The 17,365-nt window shown below is 41.3% G+C and overlaps 1 protein-coding gene across 1 annotated transcript in view; it reads right to left on the bottom strand.

Annotated features, from left to right (window-relative positions):
* LOC135305597 (L-threonine ammonia-lyase-like) overlaps positions 1-16,459 on the bottom strand; it is a 30,238-nt gene extending 13,779 nt beyond the window's left edge. Inside the window, exons 1-6 of the mRNA XM_064429334.1 lie at positions 16,437-16,459; positions 15,589-15,711; positions 10,982-11,008; positions 7,455-7,797; positions 3,302-3,418; positions 2,165-2,406 (exon numbers count right to left, since the gene is read on the bottom strand). Coding sequence (XP_064285404.1) covers positions 2,165-2,406; positions 3,302-3,418; positions 7,455-7,797; positions 10,982-11,008; positions 15,589-15,711; positions 16,437-16,459 — 875 coding nt within the window. The remainder of the gene's footprint in view (positions 1-2,164; positions 2,407-3,301; positions 3,419-7,454; positions 7,798-10,981; positions 11,009-15,588; positions 15,712-16,436) is intronic.
* Positions 16,460-17,365: the final 906 nt, after the last annotated feature.

Consider the following 17,365-nt stretch of genomic DNA (forward strand, 5'->3'; position numbering starts at 1 on the left):
ACTCTTTCCTCCCTGATTCACAAAGGAATGTTTCTCATATCCTCACAGAGGTACTGAGTTCGTTATTGGCAATAGTCACATTGAATTTATAATGAGGTGCTGAGCCCCTATAGTTAGTAAACAATTTCATGGCACCTAGGCAGCAATTAGGCAGACGAAATGATTGAATTCCAATCTGAAAAATCACATTTCCTTCCTGGGATTCCCCAGGAAGTTGCAACTGAGTAAAAAGTGTCCTTCCTTCATCTATTTGAATTCTTGCATGATCATTTTCATGACACAGTATTTTAATTGCACTCAAGCAATGGGAAGAGCTGACAGTGACACACCCAGCTGCAGGGCATCACTCCTGCAGGCACAGCCCAACCCAGTCACGTAGGGTCTGCTTCAGGAGAGACCAAATTGCTAGGGATTGTATCCAAGCTAGAATTAAACTGAAATACAGTGACATTTTGGAAGTTCCGTTCTAACACTTGGAAGCTCAGCTGGTATTTTACAAACAGCTGTGGCAAGTGACAAGAATGTGTGTCAGACCCACACTGGAGAAGACTGGCTATCCATAAAGGCATACATTACACTGGGAAATCTTTTCAGGTCTACACCTAACAAAGTATTTTTCATATATTTCCCATGATGAAAAGCCTTACAACTGAAGTGGGGGGTTTCTTCCTTTTTCAGTAAAAAATTGCATCTGTGGGGTTTTAATTAAACAGAGTCACAGATTAAACAACTTGTTTCTTGTAACCTGAAACAAATCAGAGTGCTTTAATATTATTAATGGTAGTGTGTACATTTACAGTTCCTCAGTGTTGGATGCTGAAGTTCTACATATGCATTGTCCCTGGAGCTTCATGAATCTGGAGAATATCTACCTTATGCAACTTAAATCATTATTTAGAGATGAGGGGAAGATTAAACATCAAATTACAATAAAATAGTTTAGTTCTTTTGTGTGAACGTGACAGTTGATGCAAGCTAGCTGGAGGTTAACACATCAATTGAAAGATGGCTGACAGAAATTTGGGAATCACCAAATTATGGAAAACTGTGGTTTAGAAGTGTTTAAAATTCACTGGGATTCGGGGCACCTCATTCCCCACTGAAAATCCCAGTCTGGCACAAGACTCTGCCCATGGTGGCAGACCAGGCCCAGGAACCAGCCCTGTGTGTCACTGGCTGCTGCAGAGCTAACAGAGGAGTTGAACAACACAGTTTGTAGTATTGCCTTCCCAATACACCAGCTGGGACAGAAGTGAGGACTTGCTCATTCTGGGATCTTCTACCCAGGCACCATGACTGTGTTTGAGGCAGCAGTGCCTGGGAGCTGGAGGGGAATGGGCACTCCCTGCAGGAGACACCATACAAACACCAGGAGTGGGATGAAACCTGCACAGAAGCAGCAATGGTAGGGGGACAATAACATTCCAGCTCAGGCTATCAGAGGGACCACTGTTAATGATTCACCCCTCTGTGCTTTTGGAAATCTTCCCTGAAGAAAGGTTAAAAAAGAAAAGGGGGTAGTGGGGGGAGGAGAATGCATAAGAGGCTACAGAGATTAAAGAGAAATGGGAAAATATATGAGTTCTAAGTGTTTTTGCCTGTCTTACCTATATTTTTGTTACATCTGCCTTGTCCAGTGACCTCAAATAGTTCAAATTTAGATTTATGCTCATCCTTAGCTACTTTAGGTGTATCCCTGAAGTAGTCTTATCTTTTTTTCAGGGCAGTATCAGTTTTGTTCCTCACACCAGATATGTGAAAACCTTAGAGCTTTAACCTTCTCTTGCTCCATGTTATCCCACTGAACCGTTTGCATTAAAGATTGACTGTTACCCTCCTAACTTCAGAGAGACCAGGAATGAACACTAGCCTAAATGCTTTCTGACAGAGTTACTAAAGAATTAAACTATAGCCACCATCATATCAGCCGATAGAAATCACAGAGTTTGTCTAATTTAGGGGCAGAGAAGAGTGTTTCATTTTGGTCTCCATCCCCAGCTGCTACAGAAAGAATGATTTGTGCCTGGGAACATGTAACTGTCCACATACCAGGTAAGAGGAGCGTTTGGATGAGCTGTGATAACATTTTAATGAAACTAATTGTTTTTGCAGAGCTGTGCAGGGGTCTAATCAGATCTCTCTCATGTGCCTGGCTTTCACTCACTCTTCCAGGTAGAGGTAGCCGTTCTCCTGGGCCAGCCTGCGGGCGTGCACCTGGGAATCCTTGGCAGTGGTGCCGTAGGAGATGACCATGGCACCGTAGTCGCGGCACATCCTGACCCTGGCCGGAGCCGTGCTGGTGGACAGGATGACAAACACGGGAACACGGAGCTCTGAGGCGTGGTAAGCAACAGCCATGGAAAAGTTACTGTCCGAAGCCACGATCACCCCTTTTCTTTGCTGCTCCTGAAAAACAGGGTTGTTATTGCACACTAGACAGTGTCACATAGCTGTCCCATATGATCCTGGATCATTCTGATGATCTGGCTTCCTTTACTCCCTTTACTAGCTGATTGAATTGTGATATTATGGCACACTATATGCATGGTTAGTGTGATCTCAGGATTTACACACAAAGCTAAAACAGCACAAGATCAATCCCTGTGCTCGCACTCCTCTGGGTTCGATTCTTGTTCCATGGGAAAGAGCTGAAAAACTCCAACTGATCACAGAAGAGCTGATATATTTCTGCTCTGCCTGTTTTAAATTATTTTATTTCAGGCTTCCTTTTAACAAAAGATTTCATTTATATTATTGCGAAAGGCAGGAATAACCACTGCTCTGGGCTGCTGTCTCATGCCTACTATAACAATTATTACTGCAGAGACTCCTATGACAAAGGTAATAACCTCCTATGACAAATGATAAACAAGCTATTCATGTAAGAAAACTGAAATTCGTTACAAAATCAATCGGTGATCTAGATCTTTGTCATCATACATTGTCATTGTTCAATTCAATTTCATCATCACTCATCAGTTTGGTGGTTTCAACATATCAGAACTACAGCACACAAAAAACCATTTGTATCTTAATGCCACAGAAAAATGCTGATGTTTCCATTTTGCAAGCTTTTGTTTCAAACATTAAGAATTTCACCAGCAGATTGGCCAATTGTAAATAAAGTAGTATTTTACATTCAGACCTATCTCTGTTCACATGCTGTGGTCAGTATGATGATTCCAAAGACAAGAAACACTGTGATTCCACAGAGATTAGAGGTAAATTTATCTTCAGCTCTGCTCCATTTTCATGAAGCAGAACTACTCTACTTCTTTTGAATGCTGACATTTTGGTATACCTGAGGCAATGACATCAGAAGGTAAAGCACACCTCGTTCCTTCACAGACCCTGTGTACTGCAGGAACTCCTTCTTCAGGTAGATGTCCATTCCATACAACTTGGATAGCCTAGAATACTGGAGTAGATAAATAATATTATGTCAGTATATCTACTATTAACAAAAATCTTCCATACCCCATCAGCTGCCTGCTGAGGCTTGAATTCTACTCCTATATATGAGCTCTAAAAAGCAAAATTCACCTTCTGCTTCTTCATTTACAACAGTGTGTTATTACCTACCAGGTCCTTGTGCTTTATGGAAGCGATTTTCAAACTCACAGCAGTGAAATATGGACCACATGCCATTAACAACTCTGAAAATAGCACTTGCTTTGGATCTTACTGCTCAAACACAGGCATAAAAATACATATTTTCAATTTTCTCAAAACCCATGCTTCCAGCATTTGCCAGAGCTGGATACCCCATTATGGTTTCTGCCACTGATTCTCTGCAATAGTGTTGTCTATTTTGCATCCTAAGGCCAGTAGAATACTAGTAAAGACATTTCTTACTCAAACAAAAATGGAAACAATAAAAAAACAATTTTCCAGGACTGCAAGTGTAAGCAGCAGCTGTTTGGAAAAGCTTAGTGTTTGGAACAGAAATTATGCCAGAACTGAGGGGAATTAGCAAGCACATTACATGTGATGCAGTGCCCAAGTGCATGATTTTTAAAAATTTTAAATGGCAAATATTTGTTAAGCTTTATAATAAGACACTCCCAGCATGTATCAACATATTAATTTCCTATTACCATATTCATTAAACCCAGAGTTTTACACAAGATCACTTGTGAAATAGAGCTGCAGTAAGCCTGTGGGTGCCAGCTCCCCAGGCTTACTGCAGCTCTATTTCAGAATTGGCTCCATCACCTCTATTGTCTGCCAAAGCAAATGAGGCCCTGGTGATTTAGGGGATCAAGTCCTCATTTAAGATAAATCATGAAGTGAGACAGATCCAAAACCAGCATGACAAAATATTTATCTTAAGCAATATCTGGCGGTGTCATACATACAATGTATAGTGTACACATTAATATGCACTGACATGGTTTTCAGCCTGCAGGACTTCCCAAGTGAATTTATATAAACTAAGCATATCTGAATCAGACACTTGCTTTAAAGTATGCAGTTAAACTACACGTTTCAGGTGAACGTTTCAAGGCTTTTTAGTGGATTTCTAAGCATATGTTTAAGTTCCTCACCCATAGATGGGGCCAGATTCTCTATTTTGCCTCTGAAAGTCCTGACATAGGAGCTACCACTTGCTGCTCCTTTGCAAATCTGGCTGCAGAAACTGAAACAATGGAAAGTGCTTAGCACACTAATAGGATAATAGTTTATATCCTAAACATCCTAATCTATGGAGAATGCCTATGCAAAATAGAACAAGAACACCAAAAAAGAAATGCTACTAGTACTCCACATATCATTCTTGTTTTTGTAGAGAATCTTGGATTCTAGAGTGAGCAATCAGAAAAAGGATTTAAGGAGATGTATCCTGTGCATAATAAAGTTGCTAAGTCTCCTACATTTAAAACTGTGTCCTTAAGTCACTCTTTCCCACAGGGGTGGTGTACTTTAGATTGATATTTATCTTTAATCTTGATCATCAGGATTCTAATTCTTTAGGTTATCCTTTCTGTCTTCCTTTAACTGAGGATTTTTTCACAGAGCCTAAATATAGCAACTACTTCTAGCAAAGCAGGCATCAGTGCTATTTGCAGTTGAACTGACCTGATGTGTGACCTCCTAAGACACATTGAACCAGCCTGTAAGATTTCCTTTTAGTCACTCTGATCTCATCTAAGGACTACAGATACCACATCTAAGGTACAGCACACAGCACAGCCTCCCTCTGGCATCCACAAAGGTAACACAACACAACCCTTACAGCTCCTTCATCAGTAGCCAAACCAGGTGCCCAGCTTGATGTCAGTTCCTAGTTTTCTTATGCTCACTACCTCTTGGACATGTTACAATTCACTCATGATGCCATATCTCAGCTCCAGGGCAAACTCCGGCCTAAGGAACCAGGATGCTCTGTCCATGGTTTTACCTGCAGATTAGGAATCACCCTATGCAAAATGTTTCTCCCTTCAATTAACTAAATGTATTATAGTCACACTCACTTTTTTTAGTCTAAACAAATATCCTTGAAAGGGGCTCTTGCCTCTATATGATGAGTTAAAATAAAGCTTTCCTGTGTTTTTCATGACACCACTCTGGGCTTTTGAAACAGTGCATGAAATGCACTAGTAACTTCTGCAGGAACATTACTTTGAATAACAACAGTCATGGGCTATTTTCACAGTAAAATATACAGGTTTTTATTTGGGTATAGGCTTTCCACTATTCTGAGAATTTTAAAAGCATAGTTCATTATAAAAAGACTAAAGAAAGTGAGACTGTTTAGTTTGAAACAGTAAATGCAGAAAGGGGATACAACTGGTTTGCATAAATCTGCCAGGGACAACTAGGAGAAAGGAGCTATTTAAGTAAAGGGGTGTCATGGTTTAACCTCAGCTGGCAACTAAATATCATCCTACCACTTGCTCATTTCCCTGCTCCTCTGTTCTGGGGGAGATGAGAATTGGAAGAGTAAAAGTGAGACATCTCATGGGTTGGGATAAGAACAATTAGTAAGAATAAAAAAAAAATAAATAACAACAATGTAATTAAAAGGAAAATAACAAAGATAAATAAGTAAGACCCAAGAAGGACAGCTTATGCAATTGAAAACAATTGCTCACCAACAACCAGCTGATGACCAGCCAGGCCCTGAGCCACAGGCCCCCAGTCAACTTTCCCCCTAATTTTATTGCTGAGCAAGGTGTCATATAGTACAGGATGTCTCTTTGGTCAGCTGGGGTCAGCAGCTCCAGCTGTCTCCCCTCCCAACTCCTTGTACATCCCCAGTCCTTTCACTGTGGGATGGAATGAGGAAGAGAAAACACCTTGACTCTGTGAAGAGCTGCTCAGTAGTAACAAAACCATCTCTCTCTTATCAACAATATTTTCATCACAAATCCAAAACACAGCCCCATACCAGCTACTGTGAAGAAATGTAACCTTAGCCAAAACTTCCCTGCAGTCCTTAGCCAAATCTTTTGTGCCACCTTACAGCCCCAAACTGTCTTGTTCCTTGTCCTTTGACACGACACACTTCTTCAGTAATGTGCTACAAAAAGCACAGCTGTCCTTATTTTGGGACTGCTAGGCTAAGAAACCCACACTAAAATTAGTTATGATGCCTCTGGATCAGCAGGCATCATATGGGAACAAGGACAACTTTGAGGACCCAACCACTTCACTCCAGGGACTGCTAACCCCAAGCAGATTGCAAGGTTCTTACCCTGTGCATGCCAGAAAAACAATCCACAAGGATTCACTGAGAGTTTGATTTGGGACTGCTGCTAGGAATTGCCAAAGGAATTTGGCAAAGACATTCTTTTCACCCACGGAAAGGAAAAGAGATTACCCAGAGAGCCCAGAGTAGCCTGCTTGAAGAGCTCCCAATGGTAGAAAAATGCTATGAAAAAGTACAGAAATACAGTACAGCTTGCCATTGTACTTCTCTCTCAGACCTTGTACATGGATGGGGGTATCTCATGGATGGGGGTTTGTGTGCATCCTTATTTTGCTGAAGACAGCTCTGGCAGAAATACCTGGTTACAGAACATATCCAGCCCTTCCTGGTTGGCCTGACTCAGAAGGCAAATCTGTACCTTCAAACCCTCCAAATATGAGGGGGTTCCACACCAGACCCTCCCACAAGAGTGCTTACCCAAACACTCCTAGTCTGCCACCTCCAACTCAGGTTCCTTATAGCAGGAGTTTTTCACTGGGAGCATAATACCACATTAAGTCTATGCCTAATGTGGTTTATCCTTTGTTTACAGGTCACCGCAATCTTTGAGGATTTAGGTTAGTGTAAACAGATAAGAAGAAAATTATTATTGACAGTTAAATACAATTAATATGAACATGACTCTTCTCACACGGATCTATCTGCTGCAATTCACACATACTCTTTCTTCATTTCTGACCAACTTTCATAAGGAAAATGAAAACAAACATTGAGAGAATGCAAAACCATAAAGATTCCCTACCATGCAGGGGGTTTTCTGAACACCACACTGGATTTTGAAGGCTGCTGCACTAATGTCTTCAAATCGAATCAGCCTGTTACAGCTTGCCAGGCTGGTCCTACTGCTTGGCTGAGGGATGCAGGAAAGGGCATCCCTAAGTAACTCCTCATTTCGGCTCACTATCTTCATTTCCCAGGTCTTCACATCCCCGTTCAGGTAATCCTCCTCACCAAAATCCTTCAGTCTCTCGGGGTTGATAGAGGGTGGCTTCTGCCCAATAAGGCCATTTCTTACAGGGACATCCTTACAGCACTGAAGATCACAAACTGCTGGGATGTCTTGTTTCTTTATTTTATTGTCATCCCTGAAAACAAATAAAAGAAACATGTTAGAAAGGCTTGGATGATTAAAAGCTTGATATTTAGCATTTTAGAAGGATGCACATGTCAGTTGCTCTTTGCAAGCCTCAAACAGGCAGAGTGAGTTGCTGCTGACCCACCTGTAGGTGCACTGAAAGATACTGCAACCTTCCAGCTGTTAGAAAAGCCACAAATAATCCAACATATGGGCCAACTGTGCAACTGTCCTACACAAGAAAATAAGAAATATATAATCTGTGCTGTCTAGACAGCAAGACCTTCCTTAGTACTCAGTATTCAACCGGCAATGATCCTAGTTCAGTGCTTCCAAAAATTTCGGAATAAATGGAGTTGTATTTTCTGTACACAGTTCTATGTTTTTCAAAAAAGGGCAAGGAGCTGCTGCAGACCATTCCCATAAACTATTAATAGCAGTAACAAATGCCACTACATTGTACACAAGAGGTCTGCTCTCTGCCCTTGCATACTTGCAGAGTGCACTCTTGACAGCCATCAACTGCCTCATGAGGGGAAGAAATTATTTTGATTAGGTTTAGTAATTATATCTTCCTATACAACTAAAGAATTAGGTCTTCTGATCTGTAGGTTTACATTTCATGGGTAGATATCTGGGTAGATACAGCAGAAATGTGATAGCACAAAAATCTCCTTCCCCAAGAAATATAGGAGAGACAGCACTCCTAGAAAAAATTGCCAGATTTGCTACCTTTAACTGCCTGATTCTATGGTCCACAGTGTTCAGTCCACAAGGAGCACTGTACTGTAGTGCAGGATTTTGCAGTCCTACCAACAGATAAATGCAAAGCTTCTAGGAATTCTTGGAATTTGGAGATTATTGTGGGGAAAGGGAGCACTAAGCAGAAGACCAGTGATTTGGAAAAGAGCTGATAGCACCCCTGGTTTGTGGCTGTGATTAGACAGATGGTATGAGCTCCTCTACAGGACTCACTATTAATCTATTTGGTGGAAATGGTTTTCTAAAAACAAACATTAAATTATGTCAGAGATTCCAGCATTATCTCCAACAAAAAATATTTACCTTTTTCCTAAAATAATTTGGGTCTAAGTTTTGCAGCTATCCATCAAGAGGACTAACTATAGCACATTTAACAGCAGTGATCAACACCATAATATGCTTTGCAGTAACTTCCAAAAGAATTTTAAAATATTTAGAAACATCTGTTTTTTGAGCAATTGCCCACTTTGGGCAGTATCATCGAGTTCCTTAATGGCATCAATAATCTGTGCCAGTAGCTCTGGTTCCTATTACACTTCCAATTTTTCCACTGAGGAATTCACATAACAGTATGGGCAACATAAAATGTTTTATCATTAGAATCAAGTAATATACCATAGCATCAATCATTCTGTATATCATCACAGGAGAAAATTTTTGTAGCAAGATCTTCTCTCTCTAAAATTAATGAGAACATTAATTTTCTAAGAAATATATATACATTTGTAACCTCTTTATGTTGAAACTTGTGATCTAAAGTATTTTCCCAATACTGTATTTTAAAGCTGAATACAGTCTAACTACCAGGCATTCTGCTTCCAAATCAAGTAACTTATCAAGGAGCTCTGCTCTATCTCTGCTCCATTGGGGTTAGACAGCTGGAACACTTCATAAAGATGCTAAGCTTCCAGTGTTAGCTAGGGTGCACATTAGTCTGCTTAATGCAAAGCTGAGAACCAGTTCAGACTGCCTGCCTGTGAACTTGTTACAGCTCAGCCCCCAAAAAACAACAGCAGCAGCATCCAAGAGGCCACAGCACTGGTAGAGTTCATTCCATACCCCTCCCTTCCAAAAAAATATTTTCCTTATCACAGACTCCCATAACCACTCCAAAAGGAAGGACAGATATGTCTTGTTTCTGAACATACTGTCTAAAATGTTTAGCAAGCTTTAGCAATGAATTATGTTCTTACACTGGAAATGGTTTAAAGGGCTCTATGTCGGGTAAAAAAATAGGCAGATAAAAATTCTGTGAATTTATGGGTCAAATTTTTTAACTAACTGGCATTTGAGATGGAAGAACAATTCTCATTTTTCATTGCATCTGTTGCAATCAAAATGTCTACAAAAAGACCCAGCCAGAGATGACCACAAGAAGTTTATCAATGAAGCAGGATTCTTTGAAAAAGTACAAGTGCATGGCAATGCCTCATCACATTAGTGCTATCACATATTTGTATCTGCAAATAGACTAAAATGGTATATTGATTTTTTTGCCCTAGTCTTAGGTTTCTCTGTTTTTGGCAGAAGAAAAAGGAGGGAAGTAAATCAGATCAGTCCTTGATGTGCAGTACCACTCCCATGACCAGTGAGTATCTGCTCAGGACTCCAATGGAGACAACATCTTGTGCCATTGGAAAAGAGGAACAGAAATCAAGCAGCTGCAAAATAGGTATAGGCTTTTCAGGCTTGAGTTAGGTTTAGAGCACATCTGAATTATTACCATCTCAATATTTAATATGGAAACTATCATACATTTACATCTGAAAAGTCAGCAGCCTCTTCATCAAGGGGATATAATTCTATTGCATATACATGTATTGTGTGTATTTATTTCAGAAAAACTTTGATTCTTCTTCTACACCCACGTCTCACTTATATTAGAGAATGACATTTTCCCATATTGAGTCCACCTGGATGTGCCACAGACCCTCCTAGAGCTCTCAAACGCCCAAGGTAAACAGTGGGCTGAGGTTTGATCACATATCACAAATGGGCAACTAACGGCCCTGTTGGGTCAAAAATATTTCTTGCCTCAAAAGCATTCCACACGCTTGGCAGAGATCTAGATGGATTTCTTTTACAGGAACAGCCAAAGCAGGCAGCAAAACATGCAAGTGCTCACAAAAACACAGCACGTGTCTTCTCAAGCACAGTCACAAAATACAGCCCCCACTCCAGCAGCCATGTCCACCAGATGAAGATCTGAGCCAACATAAACCCAAACCCCAGCATTATAAAGCACTGCTCCTTTCAAATGGAGCTTTTCCTTTTTTGGAGCTTGTCACAAGTTTTCATTAAAAGGTCTGTTTATTTCCAGACATAAAACAAATACCCAGCTGGCAAACTTTGTTACATGGTTATAAATTACAACATTTTACCTTTAAAGTGATTAGTAAAAGCAAACAAGAAAATACAGTTTATAAACCTACTTTTTCAAGAACAGCTGCTCAGCATAACTGGAAAAAAAAGAGAAGATCCATATGCAGACTTTCCGTAAACAATTAAGGCACAGGAAAAAATATCATTTGTTTAAGTAGATAGTTTTACATATTTTAAAATCTCAAAGTCAATGCAAAAACTGTGTGTACCAAAATGTACTCCTACAATAATAAAAAGCAACAACTTGGAATGATTCATTTTTCTATTTCCAGTTTGGTTTTTTTAACATATGGATACTATTCATCAAGTTAAACAGCACTAGGGAAAAAACTTCAAAAATAGCAATATTAACAAACTATGAAAGTAATAAAACCAGCAAAAATAATTTTGCGAAGATGAAAGGCAATAATGCATACTATACCTAAAGACCACAGCTGTTGCCTTTGTTAGCCAGAGAAGTGTCCAAGTGTGCAATGGACAGTTTCATGTCCCCATGGGTGAAGCACATTCAGATTGTCTCCCTCAGGACCCACAAACAGATTAAACTGGTGCACTGGATCTCCTCAGCTTCTAAAACTGAAGGAGCAAAATCACACACATCCAGGGAATAACAAAGTGTGAAAGACTAGTCACCATTCTGCCCAGTGTAAATGTTAGGGGGAGATGGTATTAAAGCATTAGGCAGAAAATTTTTAATTTGCCTTTTTAGAGAAAATAATTAGCTCAGAGAACTCATGGCAAGAAGACTCTACAAAGAACAACAATGTAAATGGGTTCCAAAAAAATGCACAACTAAATGGAAGAAGTGACCAATACACACATTGTTCAAGAATTAATCTGTGATTCAGGAAGCCCCTGAGCGAACCCCATGAAAGCAAGTGAGAAAAAGGGTCTTAGGTGACTTTTATTTTTCCCCCAGTTGCATTACTGGCCACCTCTAGAGAGGGGACACAGGGGAGGACTGCTCTTTGGCCTGACCCAGTGCTGCCATTTTGAGTGCAGATGTGCCCAATGCCAGCAGCTGGCCCATTGGCAGCTTTTACACTTTCAAAAGGAGTCACAGCAGCATGTTTTGAGGCAGACATGAAGTTGAAATTATGGACATACATTCTCATGTACTGGTTCACAGATGGAAATTCAACTGTCACAAAGGAAACTAAGTGTAATATAAGACTGAAAACTCAGCCTTTCTTTGTAATTTCTACTGCAGCTTTTGTCATCTGCATTCACAGTGATACACATTCACTATAAAGAGGGACTGGCAGTGTTGCAAGATGTGCAGTTGAGCAGTCACAAAATATTAAGCTTGAATATCACTTCAAACTCATATGCACACGAGTTTGAAGTGATATTCAAACTTAACATTTTGTGACTGCTCTCTACATGTGGATTTTAATTTTGTCCTTTTTTAATGTTTTGGGTATCAGGGTTTCTTAAGGTCATACCCATATGCTGCCCAGCATCTCCAGGCTGCCTGAAGACTTTCCTGGAGAACACTAACCAAGAGACATTGGTAAAACACAGCTTTAAACATATCTGTCATCTGCTTTCAGGTAACTGGGCTCAGATCTTACACCTGCAAGTTCAGAATACTTATTAAGCCAAAAGGTAACCCCATTTGAAGTCACTTCTGCCTCATTCCTCAGTGTTGAGCAGAGATGGGGCATGTACAGGGGGCAAGGCAGGGTGAGCAGACTGCTGCAGGTAGCAGTCTGCCTGGCTTATGACTGCAATGTGGCTGGGGCTGGCATCTCCTCTTACAGGAGTGACAGAGGCAAACCCAGGATATGACAGAGAGGGCCCTTTCCCTCATCCAAATCCCTTTTACCCAGAACCTCTCCAGCTCCATTAATCCTTCTAATTCCGTGTCCCAGCACTGTCTCCTCTGACCCTTCTTGCTACCTGAGCCTCCCAGACCCCTCTGATACTTTCCTCGTTTGTTCTAATCCCCTTTTCCAGTAGCTCAGAAACATTCCATCTCAACTCCTCTTCTACCTTTTTACCCATTCCCAAATACATTTAAATACTGCAATAGCAGTAATTCTTTAAAGCATCTCAGGAACTTGTGCAAGTGTGACTTTACAAAAGACTAATGGTAGAAAAATAGAGGTTTGCTGAGATAAAAGTATCAAGAAGGATCATACCAAATATCATCTCCACTACCAGAAATTCCAGGTTATGCACTCAATAGTGTCTGAGTGCCCTGCACACCACTACAGGGTGACAAGTAAATTCCTGCAGGCATAGGGAAGGAACACAATAAATTTGACAATTCTCCCTCTTTGACAATAAATTCAAAACAGATCCAAGACAATGCTGCACTCTAAACATGACTGTCTTGAATTATCATTATTTTGATATTGGAATGAATTATCAGTATTTTGTGTAATACTAGTACTTAGGAACACCCATTCGAGACTGCATCACTCCAACTAGTGGCACACACAGGATGGAAATATAAATTTAATATCTGACCTTTATATATCTAAAGCCTATGCAAAGTGATTGTTCCTAAATCACATAGGAGTCACCTTCCCCTAAACAGAAGGACAAGTTCAGCAAACATTAGCTCAACTTTATTGATGGAAACTGGGACACAGATCCAGTGACTTCCTAAGACTTCCGCAGGGCTATTTATCAGAGTGTCTTAAAGACAAGGAGGTCGGGGCATAGTAACCATGCTGGGTGACAAAAGTAAGCACTGTGACCATCCAGCAGAGACAGCCACATAATAACCAAGCCTTGAGACTGAGCAGGCCTTTAGAACTCTACTCACCATATACAGGTCTAACAAACCCGTCTGATGCTGCACCAGCAACACACACAAAGAAAGCTCAAGCTCATGCTGCAAACCTGCAAATTATCACCTCTGATAAAATCTCCCCTTACTTTTAGCAAGTCAGATTTACCAGAACCTGAGCCTGGCACTATATATGCCTTCATCTGTAGTCATAATCTATTGCCATTCTTCTGCACACACTGTGCACGTGTCATTGCTTACTGCTGGCAATGGCAACTGGCTGTCAGCTGCTAAATAGAAAACACTAGGAAAAGCATGTAAGCAAGAAGAATTCACAAGAACACCCATGATGAAAATGTTACAGCAGAGGTAACCAACTGTCCCTCAAACAGACCCATCCCTCTCAAAAGTTCTTATAAGACATTGACAGCTGTGAATGTCAAATGATAGGTATCCAACACTGCACAGAGTTTGGCACCTAAAACTCATTAAGCAATTAAACTTTTTCCTAAGCTGAATGTATTCTGAGTCTAGAGGTTTTGTGGTGACTAACACACCTCCATAATTCACTTCCAATTAGGAATGAATAGCATAACTCAAAATAGAGCAAAGAGTGGTCCTGTGCTGAAAGGAGACCCACAGTGCACTGCAGAACAGGTCATATCATGGGTGACTTTGGGCAAGCCCTTTTTACAGTGCAGAAGACCTTGCCTTCTCCTTTATTAACAGCATCAGGCCCACTGAAACAATTTATATCTTAAATGTTAGCAACATCTGTGACAAGGAGATGCAGGAAATGAGTATTGTTCCTTGTTTGTACTACATCTGGAAAAACACAGCGTGATCTCAGTAGTGGTGTCCAGATAATAAAATGGAGGGAAAAACAAACGATGGAAAAGGTTAAGAATGAGGTTGCACAACACCACCATGCCATGTGTGTGCACAGCCTCAGCTCATGCTACACAAGGACACTAGATGACTTTTAAATTCCATCTGCACCATCCAAGTCTGAAAACAGGAATTTAAGATCACCATAAGCACCATAACAAAGGCAACCACAGAACTGTAATAACAGGATCTGACATGGGCTATCCCAAGATAAATTTTCAGCAGTCCACTGGCCTGTCCAGAGTTATTTCTGATACCATACTCATGAAGAAATACAAAAGCTGAACTCTGTGGGCTGAAAATATTAAAATCTCCACCACTTCCAGTGGATAACTCCAAGAGCAACCCATATCCACAGAACCCTGGGAGATTATGGAAAATTTTAATGTCCCAGATTTTTTGGTGTGGTTTGATTTTTTAAAGAAATTAAGGAAAGGAAAAAGAAAGCATTACCTATACAGCACAGCAACTAAATAAACAACGAGGCGAAGCAAAACTCCAACTACGACACCATAAGGAGGCAGGAGGGATCCAGGGGTTGTCATGTCCGTGGGCCTGGCCCTGGGGGCACCCCGAGGGCTGACCATGACCCCTGAGGGGGATAAAGGAGCACTCTAGCTCTAAGTCAGACAGCAATATTCTCCAACCTTTGCCAGAAAGGATCGTAGTCTTCATCTTCCCTGTAGCGGTCCCTGGGACTTCTGTTTTTTAAGACCTTGAAGTAGATAAACTGTGCTGCAAAATTCATTGTAACTCCTGGTGCAAAGCAAAGCTGGGAGACTGCTGGCAGAGAACACACTTTCCTGTCAGAAGTGTCAGCCCTGCACTGCCTTGGTGGGAAATAGCAGGCAATGTGCTGTAAGCAGCTCTCAGGGCTGGCTGGGGGGGAAGTGCCTTTCAAAGAGATGGCTGCTGCTATTTAAAGAGATTATTTCAGAGCCCAACCTGTCCTTGTCAATTTGAGTCAGGACCTGGATTATGCTTGGCTGACACTCTGTTAGCAGGACACTTGAAGCTTTAGTTACTTACTGCTTAGCTGTGGAGCATGATCCCCACCAGTTGCAGGGCCCATGACTGAGCAGCAGGGCTCTGGTGGGCAGAGCAGCAGGAAAGGAATGCCAGATTTCGGGTGGTTGAGTCTCTGAAGGGATCCTTTAAGGCAGCACCAGGGGACATGGCTCCTCATGACTGAGGCACAGAGGAGACAGCTCAGTTTGTGTGGGTCTTCTCTTGGCACAAGTCCCTGCAGCAGAAAAATACAGGTATCTAGATCATAAAGAACAGAAAACACCATCTAGGGGAAGGACTGCAGCAACAGTTAGCTATATCTATATAGACATCTGTTATATCTATTTATATATATGTTTATATATCTATATAGAAATATACATATGTGTATCTATATCTATATATAAACTCCATCTAAATCTTTCTTTGCCCTGAGAGACCACTAGCAAAAGCAGAGTTACAGTTCCAGATACAGAATGGCTGTGCAGCAGGGATGGAGCAGAGGTCCTTTTGTGGTACCTCTCCTCTCAAATATATTCCTGATGGAGTGCAGGCTCCAGACTGCCTGGAGATGAACCAGGTATCTATTTCCAGGTATGAGTGGGCCCTCAGTACCCTCTGCTTTCTACTGAGAGCATACAAAATCTTAATCTCCAAGACAGAGAACAGGCATGTCATGAAATCTAACCCAAGCTGTGACCTAACTCTCCCTACAGGATGAGAAATACTATAATCAGATGTATATGGGAGACTCAGAATAAATGCTCAAATAGTCTTCTGGGATCTCTGGAAAGTCTGAGCTGTGCTGGTGGAGCCTTCCCTACACTGGTGTGGCAGGCAGGCCCATGTTCTCTTGACTTCATCAGTACTGACGAAGCTCCCGATTCACCATTTTTTCCAGTTTCTCACACACAGACCCCTTTTATTCCTTCTTTTCCAGGTGGTGGATGTGCAGGTTGTGGTGGTGCCATGTGCTAGAAGTGGCCACACCCCAGCAGCACGCTGCTTCCAGGGGAGCTGAGGAAAAAATGCATTCAGCTGCTGCCAGCACTTGCAGCCCTGCAGCCAAGTTACATTCAGGCCAACTTCACTGGTGCCTTGAAGCACAGGGGGAAGGCAAGGGGAGTTACTCTGTTCACAACACAGCTGAGCTGCAGTGGTGGGCAGGAAATGGAACTTTATAGCAGTGAAAATGCTTCTCCTTTGCAATTCCTTTGCAATTCCTTTGGCTCTTGGGTATCTGGGGGTCCAGACCGATGCACTCAAGTGTTGGCATGAATTCAGTTCCTCACAAACAAGGCTCTGATCTGTGATTGACACCTGTACCACGCTGCATGGGTAAAAGGACTGCTGGGACCATTTTGTCAAGAAGCTGGAAAAAAATTCACCAAGCTGTTGCATGACAGAGGTACACAAAGCACTGAATTGCTAGCCCTGTAACACTCCCAAACAAGCAGCCAGTTATAGAAAAAGGATCTTTGGGAATTTCTGTTGCAGAACTCAGCCCATGTCAAACACTCTTTCAAAGCCCTTGCCACTTCCAAACCTGTTCACAGTGCTTTAAAACACACCACAATTACCACAGGAAGGAAAAACTATCTTTCAGCTTTGATTTTTTTTCTTTTATATGGGTGGAAGGAAGGGATAAGTAAGATACAATTGCAGTGCTGGTACAGTCAAGTGATATCTAACACAATTGAAGCTGTCAAGGACACTAAGTTACAGGTCACCCCAGCTGACACTTCTTTTCAAATCTAGAGTTTCTTCCCTCCTTCCTAGCTGCTCTTTGGTGGGTCCT

Source organism: Passer domesticus, chromosome 8, assembly GCF_036417665.1.
Source record: "Passer domesticus isolate bPasDom1 chromosome 8, bPasDom1.hap1, whole genome shotgun sequence".
Lineage (NCBI taxonomy): Eukaryota > Metazoa > Chordata > Aves > Passeriformes > Passeridae > Passer > Passer domesticus.